Raw genomic sequence first — 11,927 nt, 5'->3', positions numbered from 1 at the left:
ACAGAGATGATTAGCCGGGTTCTCAAGAGTGTTTCTCCTGTCAACAATATAAAAAACTCGTTAATCTGTCACTAGAACCACAAAACAACACTTAAGAACCCGCGTCACGTCAACTAGAGCCTTTCAAAACAGTGGAGATGCGGTGGAAATGTTTCAAAATGTTTCGGAATGCATCTTAATTGAACACACTTTCCTCTCCCTTACAGAATCATGGACAGATCCTCGTGGTGTGTTGCGGCGATGGTGGTGGTGGTGGCGGCGGTGGTGATGGTGGTGGAGGGCAGATGTCCGGAGATGTGCAGGTGTAGCTACGATTACCTGGACAGAAAGACGGTTACCTGTGATAATGGACGGCTGAACGGGCCCGTACCTGTCTTTAATATGGATGGGGACACACAGGTAAGGAGAGTTTGAGACTCGTAAAAGTTAATGAAGGAATGAGAGAGCAATACGAATGTGAAAAAAAATAGTGTAGAAGGAAAGTAAGGAGTGACTTTTTAACGTAGGTGTGAATGAAGGAGAATGAAGGAAGGTAGGGGAAAAACAGTGGAGGAAGAGAGATGAGAGGAAAGGAATGAAGGAAGGCGAGAATATGAAGGGTATAGAAGGAAGGTGAAGGAAAAATAGTGCAGGAAGAGAGATGAGAAGGAAGGAGAGAATATGGAGGGAATACAAGGGAAGTGGAGGAAAAAATAGTGAGGAAGAGAAGTAAGAGGAAAGGAGGGGATGTAGATGTAGGGAAGATATGAGAAAAAGGGAAGGGAGATAAAGGAAGGGGAAGAAGGAAAAGTAAGGGAAAGAAAGGAGAGAGAGAGAGAGAGAGAGAGAGAGAGAGAGAGAGAGAGAGAGAGAGAGAGAGAGAGAGAGAGAGAGAGAGAGAGAAAGGAAAGGAGGGAGGGATTGGAGAGAGGTTGGGAAAGCAGAGAGAGAGAGAGAGAGAGAGAGAGAGAGAGATGGAAGGAAAGGAACAAAGATGATACAAGGCAAGGAGGAAATTAACTCTCTCTCTCTCTCTCTCTCTCTCTCTCTCTCTCTCTCTCTCTCTCTCTCTCTCTCTCTCTCTCTCTCTCTCTCTCTCTCTCTCTCTCTCTGTACAGGTTCATCCTTCATTATAACTCCCTTTTGTCCCTGGAAATTAACTAAACTCAAGGGAAAAAAAAGGAGGAAAAAATATGGTATCAGTCTTTTAGCTAATTCGCACCACAACAATACTCTCTCGCCTGCTGTGCCGCTCACGTGCTTCTGATAAACTCCTTTTTTTTTCCCCTCCTATTTTCTCCCGACAGAAAATGATTGCTTTATTTTTTGCATTCGAGGGTGGAAAATGTTGCGCAAAAGTGTGGTTCATTTTGGAGGGATTGCAAAGTGAGGCGCGGGAACTGACGGGGAGGAATGAAAAATAAGTTAGGTTAGGGTTAATTATTAGTGTAAGTCAGGTAAGTCAGACAGGTGTGAGAGAGAATGAGAGTGAGTGAGTCTACCGCCTTTCCTCCTTTCCTTTTTTTCCTCCCTTTCTTCTTTTCTTCCCTTCCTCTGATTCTCTCCCTTTGTCTTGTCTCTTTTCCTTCTCTCCACATTCCTCCCTCCCACTCCCCACTCTCTCTCTCTCTCTCTCTCTCTCTCTCTCTCTCTCTCTCTCTCTCTCTCTCTCTCTCTCTCTCTCTCTCTCTCTCTTATTAATACATAATGCACCATTTTTCATATAGGGGATTGTACAGGTTAAAGGAGAAATTTTGGATACCCCCTTATCCAAAAACCCACCCAACTGTCTAAGTTAAGATCTTATATTTACTGTACAAGTGTCAGTGTCCCTCGTGAGGCCGACCCTCTGCCACGTATCAAAGCGTCACTGTCGCACACGAGGCCTAACCACTGCTATACTCTGTTGGCGTGTCACTGTCACTCACTGGCCGAACTTCTAATGTCTACACCCGCGTCACTGTCCCGCATTTCACTAAACCACTGGTTCACTAACACTTTGAATTTCTGGCCTCCACACACTGCAACACTAAGGTCGTCCGGGCACTTGTCCATGGCCAGAAATTTGTTCCACCACTCCACATACTTCTGCTTGAACTGTCTGGTGGTGCTTGAACTGTCTGGTGGTGCTTGAACTGTCTGGTGGTGGGTGGAGTGAGGCCGTGGTGTAGCCAGGGCCAAGGGTGCCGTGGAGACGCCTCTAGTGACCACCTCAGCGCGGCGTGGCGGCAAGCGGAGTTTCTGCAGGTGGGGTGTCTGTTGCTCCTGCACCTTGCACAGGGTGGTGAGGCCCGCCACGTCCCTGCGGTGCTGCAGGCTGTGCAGGCTGTGCAGGCTGTGGAGGCTGTGGAGGCAGGATTGCTGCTCGGGAAGGCCATCTCTATCACGCGTGCTGCCCCCCCAACCCCCCTTCTCTCTCTCTCTCTCTCTCTCTCTCTCTCTCTCTCTCTCTCTCTCTCTCTCTCTCTCTCTCTCTCTCTCTCTCTCTCTCTCTCTCTCTCTCTCCTTTTGTCTTCCATCTACCTTCCACTGTTCTTTATCCCTCTCTCCTTTTGTTTTTCGCTTTCCCTCCTTCATCCCTTCTCTCCCTCCATCCCTCCCTCCCTCCCTCCCTCCCTTCTCACTGTTTTTCCCTCTCCCTCTCACCTTCTTCCTCGACTCCTCCCTCCCTCCCGTCTCTTACCCACTGTTTCTCCCTCCCCTCTTTGTCCTCTCCCCCTCCCTCTCCTCTCTTACCCATCGTTTCTCTCCCCTCTCCTCCATCCCTCCCTCCCTCCCTCCTTTTGTCTTTCACTTATGGTTTACCCTCTCTCTCTCTCTCTCTCTCTCTCTCTCTCTCTCTCTCTCTCTCTCTCTCTCTCTCTCTCTCTCTCTCTCTCTCTCTCTCTCTCTCTCTCTCTCTCTCTCTCTCTCTCTCTCTCTCTCTCTCTCTCTCTCTCTCTCTCTCTCTCTCTCTCTCTCTCTCTCTCTCTCTCTCTCCCCTTCATCCCTTCCCTACCACCCCTCCCCCCTCGCCGTCAGTGTATCCCGTCCTGGCGCAGTGGCCGTGAGGTTATTGCGCGTTATTGGAATTTTTCAGGCCTGGCAATGTGACTGCAATCCGCGCAAAGGGTTTTAATCACAGCGAACTGAGCAGAGTTGCGAAGTCCATTATTTTGTGCAAAGTAGCTACTGTCTTCTCCCTTCGCCTCCCTTTCTTCTTTTTTTTTCTTTCTTTCCTTTCCTTCCTTCCTTCTCTTCCCTTCCCTTCCGTTTGTCTTTCTTTTATTTTCTTCTCTTTCTTTAGTTTCCTCAGTTTCCTCTTCCTTTCTCTTCTTTTCCCTTTCCTTCTTTCCTCTTCCTTCTCTTCCTTTGCCTTTTTTTCTTTCTCTTCTCTTCCTTTCCCTTCCTTCATTTTCCTTCCTTCATTTCCATTCCCTTCCTTCATTGGACAGAGTTAGGAAGTTCATTATTTTATGCAAAGTAGCTCCTGTTTTTTTCCCCCTTCTCTTCCCTTTATTCCCTTCCTTTCCCTTCCTTCCTTCTTTTCCCTTTCTTTTTTTTCTTTCCTTTTCTTCCCTTCCCGTCCATTTCTTTCCTTTCCTTATCTTTCTCTTCCCTTCCTTTCGTTTCTTCTCTTTCTTCCCCTCCTTTTCCTTTCTCTTTCATTCTCTTCCCTTCTATTTCCTTATCTTTCCTTTTCCTTCGTTTCTCCTCTCTTTCTTTCTCTTCTCTTCTCTTCTGTTTCTTCCTCTTATCTTTTCTTCCCTTCTCTTTCCCTCCCTAGTAGTAGTAGTAGCAGTAGTAGTAATAGTAGTAGTAGTAGTAGTAGTAGTAGTAGTAGTAGCAGCAGCAGCAGCAGTAGTTAACCTTAGAAATTTCTCGTTTTCTGTATTCAACCATTTTTTATTACTTTTTTATCGGTAACTTTTATATAACGTTTCCATTCCTAACTTCCCCTCAATACACTACATTTTTTCATTAACTATTACTTAACAAACTCCCAACTACCATTTACACACCAACTACCACTTAACCCTTTCCTAACTACCACTAAGACATTAATTATTTCCTAACCAACCCTAATCACTACTCCTAATTATTACATTTACCTAACAACACAATCCTGACTACGAAACAATGGCATTTCCTAAGTTAACCTAACCAAACAACACAATCCCATTTAAGAAGACTGGCATCTCCTAACTTAAAACCTACCCTAACTTAACAACAGTCCTAAGTACGTGAACAATGGCATTTCCTAACTTAACCTAACTAACTTAACGTAACAACATATTCTTAAGTACGTAAACAATGTCATTTCCTAACCTAACCTTTCCAAACCGAGGGTGGACCTGAAGGGGACGTGGTGACCCATGATAGCTTGGAATTCTTAAGCAAAGGTCAAATATTTGGGCTAATATTGGAAATAACTCTCACCTCACCACTGTATTGCATGTGTGGCTGCTAGGAAGTGTATGTTGGCTCGTTAACTTCTATATTACTCACAGGACCGTATTCTGAAACACCTCTGCGCTGCGCCTCTGTTATTATTATCATTACTATTATTATTATCATCATCATCATCATCATTATCACACTCAGCACTGTATTTATGTCTGTTTTACCAGCTTTCAAGAGGGAGGTGGATAAAGTTAAGATTTAAAAAAGAGATGGAAAGGAATTGGTTCTCAAATAGATTGGTAGATGCATGAAATGGACTCGGTATTCAGGTTGTTAGTGCTGAGTCATTAGGGAGATTTGAAAGACTAGACGAATCTATGGATGGGGATAATAGGTGGAAATAGGTAGATATGTTTTATACAGGGACTGCCACGTGTAGGCCTGATGGCTTCCTACACCAACCCTTATTCTTCTTAGGTTCTCAAGACCCTTCTCGACAAGTTTGGATAATCCTTCTGGTCCTTTCTTTGAGTGATTAGCACCTCACTGGGACTTTTTTTCTAATTTTGCTGCTCTAGACCAGTGCCCCGCTTACTGAAAAACTATCATTAATATCAAGCTATTAAGAAAATGCCTTCCTCTTGTACCTGTCTTGTCTCGTCTGCCTGTTACACCAGCAAGAAGTGAATGAGTGATGAAACTGAATGAAGGTAAGGGGATAAAGCTGTGATTTGGCAGAAGATGGAAGAATAAGGTCATTATGAGAGAGAGAGAGAGAGAGAGAGAGAGAGAGAGAGAGAGAGAGAGAGAGAGAGAGAGAATACGAAATGAAGTCAGTGTTTATAGTTGTGTTTACTCGTTCAGTGTGACTTAGTGTGTATTTGTTTATCCATAATCTTTGTACCTCCTCTTCGCCCAATACTTATTCTCCTGGTGGTGCTGAGTTCCCCAAAGTGCAGGGCAGTGCAGGTGTTTCCTTTGTGTCTGCCCCTCCTCTCACCCCATCTCACCTTCATGCTCTTCCTTTGTGTTCCCTCTCACCTTCATGCTCATCCTTTGTGTTCCTTTACTGATTATTTTTTTCCCTCTCACCTTCATGCTCTTTCTTTGTGTTCCTTTATTGCTTCTCTCACCTCCTCTCACCTTCATGCTCTTCCTTTGTGTTCCTTTACTGCCCCTCCTCTCCCTTCGTCAGACTCCTCCTCTGTGCTCTGCCCCTCTCACTCTCCCTCCCTCCATCAGGTGCTCACCATCACGTCCCCAGAGGATCAGGGCAACACGGTCACGCTGGGGCCCATCTTCTACCCCCTGTCGAACCTGGAGGAGGTCCACATCACCCACTCCAACGTGCCGGCCATCGGGGACAACACCTTCTGGGGCCTGAGTCACCTTCATCTGCTCAACCTCACCCACAACAACATCACGGTGCTGCTCTCTTCGCACCTCTCCGGCATTGAGAACCTGCAGGTGTGTGAGAGGCGTGGATGGGTGGGTGGGTGACGCGGTGGTTGAGTGGCATGTGAGTGAGTGGGAAGTGGATGTGTGTACCTGAATGTGTGTGTGTGTGTGTGTGTGTGTGTGTGTGCGTGTGTGTGTGTGTGTGTGTGGTGCAGCAGTACACTCACGCCCCTCCCCCCATCCCCAGGCCCTGCACCTGGACGACAACCACATCAGCTCGGTGCCCTCCGCCACCTTCCACTCCCTGGTGGCGCTGGAGACGCTCACGTTGGCGCGGAACCGCCTGCGGGGCCTCGCGCCGCGCGTGTTCCTGCGCCTAACGCGCCTCACCGTGCTGGATATCAGCAACAACGCCATCCAGGAGCTGGACCCCGAGGTGGTGCGCGACGTGCCGGCTCTACGCGAGCTGCGCTGCGCTGCCTGCAGCCTGACGCGCATCAAGTCCCTGGTATACCGCTCCCTGCCGCGCCTGGAGCTGCTGGATCTGCGGGACAACCACCTGGCCAGCCTGGCGCCGGACGAGTTCATGGACCTGCCGGGGCTGCGGCGCCTGCTGCTGGACGGGAACAGGATCTACGAGCTGAAGGATTACACCTTCCAGGGCCTGGCGCTGCAGCACCTCGGCCTGGCCCGGAACAGGATGACGCGCCTGTCCCGGATGGCCTTCGAGGACAGCTCGGTGCTGGCCGTGGACCTGTCCTCCAACAGGCTGCCGCACTCCGCGCTGCGCCACCTGGGTCCCGTACTGGGCCACATGCACGGCCTCAACGTGGCGGGCACGCGCCTCACCGCCGAACACCTCCAGGAGCTGCTGCGCCGCGCGCCACGCCTCAGGCGTCTCAACCTGAGCCGCTTGCACCTGAAGCAGCTGCCGCCTGACCTGTTCTCGTTGCAGACCCGTCTGGAGGTGCTGAACCTGTCCAGCAACAGCCTGCAGTACATCCCCGTGGACGTGCTGCACGCCCTACCCAGCCTGCAAACCCTGGACCTCGGCAATAACGAGTTCCGCGGCCTGCCGGAGATCATCCTGCGGCGACTGGACCGGCTGACGGAGGTGGTGCTGGACGGCAACCCGTGGTCCTGCGACCAGTGCCACATCCCCTACCTCAAGATGTGGCTCAACGCCTCCGCTGCCTTCCGCACCGCATGTCGCCCTGACGTGGACGCGCCGCGCTGCCTCAAGTGTCAGTCACCGCCCGAGATGTACGACAAGCCCGTGCTGGAGGTGGACGGCCTGGAACTACAGCCCTGCCCCGAGGGCACCTTCGACCTGGCGGCGGCCAGCGCGGGGGGCGGCTTCTCCGTGGTGCTGGCGGCGGTGGTGGCGGCGGTGGCAGCAGCGCTGCTGGCAGTGATCGTGGTGGCGGGGCTGGTCATGTACCACCGCCACTCCGCCTTCTACTACACGCACGAGGACGACTCGCGCCACCACTTCTACGAGAACCCCGCGTTGCGCTCAGACCACACGGACGTCACGCTGGACGAGGACCTGGACCACGTGCCCGAGCGTGGCGCGCGGGGCGAGGACGGCACCGCCAAGGGGGAGTCCAAGCCCCCCCAGCCCCCGCCGCCACCGCCCCCCGCCCACGCCACGGACAACAACGTGGTGGTGATCGACGAGCTGATGCGGAGCAAGGCGCCCAAGCCCGCGCGCAACGGCAAGTCTTGAGGCCCTCCGCCCGCCGCAGCCACGGAGGCAGGGGCGCCTGGCGGGGCGGCGCAAGGCGGGGACGGCTGGGGGGTTAGGGGCCCTGCCTGGCGGCGTGGGGGGGCCCCGACCCCTGGTACAATAGCATGGCGGCGCGGCTCCGCTGAGGTGAACGCTGGCTCCTGGCGAGGCGGGACGCCCCCCGTGGCCGCCGCCCCGCCGCCTCGCCGCCCTCCTTCCGCCACCGCTCAGGAGTTTTGAACTTTGTTAATCTACTGTACGTTCCCCGCGGGCCAGCACCGCCCCGCGACCAGACCCACCAGGCATGACAAGACAAGCCTCGACGTGTGTATGTGTGTGTGTGTGTGTGTGTGTGTGTGTGGTGTGTGTGTGTGTGTGTGTGTGTGTGGAGGGAGGCAAGGCTCTCCCCTCAGTACCGGGGCGGAGGATGGAGGGGCAGGGCTGGGCATGGGGGAGACGCAGCCCCAGCGAGTAATGGTCACAGTCAGCACCTCCCCGGGGGGCGGGCTGCCTGGCGAGGCGGCACCGCCTCGCGTGTTGGGTTGTGATGTTCGCGTTATCTCGCTGAAAGATTGGAAAAGAACGTCACCAAAATTTTTTTTTTTTCATATTAACGAGGTCATAGCACAAAGCCTAGACTGTCATTCAGTGATGCGAAAAACGCAGCTGTAATCTCACGGGTAATTGTTATTATTATTATTATTATTATTATTATTATTATTATTATTATTATTATTATTATTATTATTATTATTGTTGTTATTATTATGATCATCATTCTTGTTATTGCCACCCCCCTGGGCCGCCCCTCCCCTCCCCCGGGGCTGGTATAGCCTGTAGCAGCAGTTCAGTGTCGTACCTTCACTGTCACTGTCGTACTTCCTCTGTTACTCATCGCTTCACGTTTGGTTACATCCGTGTACTACTCAACCATGTTTTTTATATCACTACGTATATACAAACAATACATTTAGGTGGAGGCGTTTCCTCCATGTTGTGACTGAGTGGGGCGCCGCGCCCGCCGCGGCAACACGTCTCAGTGCGTGGCGCGCCCGCCCACGCCCTCACCGCCAGCGACAGCACCGCGGCGCCAGGCACCCGTGTGTAGTGCTGGTGTGTCGCAGCCACCACGCAGCGGCTGTGTGCACGACTGACGAAACAATCATCGCAATCCACATACGTGACCGTGTGTGTGTGTGTGTGTGTGTGTGTGTGTGTGTGTGTGTGTGTGTGTGTGTGTGTGTGTGTGTGCGCGCGCGCGCGCGTGTGTGCGTGCGCGAGCGCGCATATATATATATATATATATATATATATATATATATATATATATATATATATATATATATATATATATATATATATATATATATATATATATATATATATATATATAAACGTCGGTTGTAAAAGATTTGTTCCCGTCAGGAGGGAAGGAGTGCCAGCTGACGGAGGCGGAGCAGTAAAGCGACAGAAGGACACTGAAAAATGTTCCGAACTTGTGGAGGAAAACTGTGGGAGATGAAAGGTGAGAAGCGCGGCGTGGAGCAGACAGCAGGCAGCGGCTGGGAGCAGCAGCAGCAGCAGCAGCAGGAGGAGGAGGAGGAGGAGGAGGAGGAAGCGAAAAATGGCGGCGCGCCATTACTGAGTGAGAAACTTTTTGAATGTAGAGATTTGTGAAGGAAGTGTTGGGAATGGTGACGATGGCGGTGGTGGTGATGGTGATGGTGAAGTGAGTATCCGAGTGTTGCGTCACAATCACTTCCTTACGTACTTGTTTAGGGAAAAAATGTATACTCATTCCTGTACTTCCAAAACAAAACAAATTAGGAATAATAACAATAAACTCACACAGAAACACAACAATCAGTCCAATCATATTAGGCTAAATCTTAGAATAATAATTACACTTAAGATAATTAAAAAAAAAATTTGAGAAAACACTGATAACTCGCCATGATTGAAGTGAAGCCTCACCGTTTCAAAGCGCGCGTCTTGATGTCCCGTTTCGGTCTTTCATGACGTCACGGAGCGGTGGTGGTGGTGGCTGGCTAGTGTGTTGTGTGGTGGTGGTGATGGTGGTGGTGCGCGCTGGTCTGGAGTTATTTCTCAGGTTGGTGGTGATTGCGGTACTGATGATGGTGGTGGTTGTGGTAGTGGTGATGATGGTAGTTGCTTTCATAAACAAGTGACTTTCTCTTAATTTCTCCTTCTCCTCTACTTCTTCTCCCTCTTTCGTTTTGTTTTCCTCCTCCTCTTCAGCATTTCATTCTCATTCTTTTTTTTTTCCTCTTTCTGTCCAGTTCTTCTCTCGTTTCCCTTTTACTCCTCTTCATCATTCCATTCTTTTTCTTTTCTCCTCTTCCTCTTCTTGGCCCTTTCGTTTTTTTTTTTTCCCCCTCTATTTCGTCTTATGCCACATCCTCCTTGCCTTCCTCCTCCTCCTCCTCCTCCTCTATTCCTCTTCGTTCTCTTCATCATGTTTCTTCCTCTTCTCCTCCTCCGTTGCGTTCTTTTCCTCTTATTCACTTTGTCTTCCTTCTCCTCTCTTTCCTTCGTTATTTTTCTCCTGTTCCTCCTCCTCGTTTCTCCACATTCTTTTCCTCGTTTTTTTTTCCTCCTCCTCCTCCTCCTCCTCCTCCGCTTCGTCTTTTTTTCCTTCCTCCTCCTCGTCTTGCTCATCTTCCTCGGCATGAAAACTTTACCTCCTGCTCTTTGGAATGATGTCCGTAATAATCTCTCTCTCTCTCTCTCTCTCTCTCTCTCTCTCTCTCTCTCTCTCTCTCTCTCTCTCTCTCGGGCGAAGACACGAAAGGGGGAAGGAAGGATGGAAATTATCATAGCAAAATTGTTTTATCCTGTCAGAACAATAACAAAGCGATACACAAACACTTTCACCTTTCAAAATTAAGCGTCTTTTGTAACGGAAGTGGAACAGAATACAGGAAACTTAGTGGTACGCAAGAAGTGTCCGTGTAGCGCGTCAGGACAACAGCCAATGAACGCCCGAGAAAGTCACGCCACACTCTCTTCAACCAATCAGAACTCACGCACGCCACAATACCGCCACACATCAACCAATCATTAGCCTGTATTATACTCGGATCTTTGGTGCAGTGACCGTATTTTGAAACACTTCTGCGCCGCACCTCCACTACATTCAAAAGCTCTAGTTGAAGTTACGCAGACATTTTTTAGGAATTTTTTTTATGGTACTAGTGAGATTAACAAGATTTTTTCCATTATTAACAGGAGAAACAGTCTTGAGAACCCGGCTAATCATCTCTGCGGCCTTTGAAAACAGTCGTGGTGGGAGAGCAATGTGTTTCTGAATACGGGCGAAAGTTTTGCCTCCTGGGAACACAAGTTTAGTAACATGATGCTCACTCGCAAACTGGTGAACGTGTTACCACCCTCCTTCGAGACGTGCTGTAAAGTGCCAGTGTTCTCGCCAAAAATGCGTTCATTAGTAAGATTTTGGGATGTTTATGCAATCCGGTGTGTTGTGGCTAAAGCTAAACGCGTTATTCGTCAGCGGGTGGATGAAGTGATGTGGTTAAGTGTTGAAAAAGGTTACTACCACCTCATTGTTATTGCCTCCACGTTCTGAAGGTCCACACTACAGGGCAGCACGCGAGACAGCTCTTGCTACCAGATCCCAACGCCGGCACACGAGACGAATAGAATCGCAGTACGTCTGAAAACCCTTAATATATGAGTGTGTCTGGGATTGAAGGAAGAGTAGCAAGCAAGAACGAAAGGGTGGTAAGCGAAGGAAACAAACCATCGAAGTAGAGGAGACAAACCATCGAATTGCCCTTGCAGGTTTGATGACGGAATAACACTGCCTTCTAGCACTTAAACAGCCCTCGTTCTCTCCTTCGGCCGTTTCCCTGGAGTGGAACTGGCGCCATGCACGAGTCTCCTCCAGGTGTTTCTGTCCCTTGCATCTTCCTCTGTGCCTCCCATCCTTTGCAGTTCTGTCACAATTCTATCACTCCATCTCACTCTCTATCTTCCCCTTGATCTTCTTCCTTCGGCTGGTTTTATCCACGCTCTATCAATCAGTTCCTGGTCTTCTCTTCTTACTGCGTGACCAAACCATGTAAACACAGACTGACAGACAAGCAAACGCTGACAAATGGAACACATCATTAACATTTCGTATCCTTTGACTGGCAGACCAGTGGACAGTCCAGATGTGTTGCCACTTACAGAACGAGAACTACCTGACCTAACTACCTACCCAGCAGTGTGGAGGAAACCATATGCATGCGTGAAAGTGCGCGGTGAAAGTAGGAAGAAACCGATAAATGTAGGAAGAAAGGCTGATAAAAAAAAAGTGAAAAGGCCCAATCAACAGTAGAAAAGGCCTAACAAAAGTAGAAAAGTCCAATAAAACCAGACACGATAAAAAAAAAAAAAAGCCCGATAAAGTAGA

The 11,927-nt window shown here is 49.6% G+C and overlaps 1 protein-coding gene and 1 long non-coding RNA gene across 2 annotated transcripts in view; both read left to right on the top strand.

Moving 5' to 3' along the window:
- Nucleotides 1–209: 209 nt before the first annotated feature.
- Nucleotides 210–8,724, top strand: LOC135092100 (insulin-like growth factor-binding protein complex acid labile subunit). Its single transcript, XM_063990309.1, has 3 exons — nucleotides 210–399; nucleotides 5,605–5,829; nucleotides 6,008–8,724. Exons 1-3 carry the CDS (start codon nucleotides 211–213, stop codon nucleotides 7,487–7,489), a joined length of 1,896 nt encoding a protein of 631 aa, XP_063846379.1. The 5' UTR covers nucleotide 210; the 3' UTR covers nucleotides 7,490–8,724.
- Nucleotides 8,725–8,901: 177 nt separating this feature from the next.
- Nucleotides 8,902–11,927, top strand: part of LOC135092099 (uncharacterized) — a 6,017-nt gene continuing 2,991 nt past the window's right edge. Inside the window, exons 1-2 of the long non-coding RNA XR_010262745.1 lie at nucleotides 8,902–9,599; nucleotides 10,739–11,927. The exon at nucleotides 10,739–11,927 is cut by the window's right edge and continues 2,991 nt beyond it. This is a non-coding gene — a long non-coding RNA (uncharacterized LOC135092099). The remainder of the gene's footprint in view (nucleotides 9,600–10,738) is intronic.

The sequence above is a fragment of the Scylla paramamosain genome, chromosome 39 (assembly GCF_035594125.1).
Source record: "Scylla paramamosain isolate STU-SP2022 chromosome 39, ASM3559412v1, whole genome shotgun sequence".
In the NCBI taxonomy this organism is placed as follows: Eukaryota; Metazoa; Arthropoda; class Malacostraca; order Decapoda; family Portunidae; genus Scylla; species Scylla paramamosain.
The sequence above is the reverse complement of the archived record's forward strand: the minus strand, read 5'-3'. Positions and strand labels throughout refer to the sequence as shown.

Bases quoted from the DNA above. Each gene is read 5' to 3' on its own strand.
- LOC135092100 (XM_063990309.1), top strand. From the start codon at position 211: ATGGACAGATCCTCGTGGTGTGTTGCGGCGATGGTGGTGGTGGTGGCG. The intron at 400-5,604 runs GTAAGGAGAGTT...TCCCTCCATCAG, and splicing joins ATATGGATGGGGACACACAG to GTGCTCACCATCACGTCCCC. The intron at 5,830-6,007 runs GTGTGTGAGAGG...CCCCATCCCCAG, and splicing joins CCGGCATTGAGAACCTGCAG to GCCCTGCACCTGGACGACAA.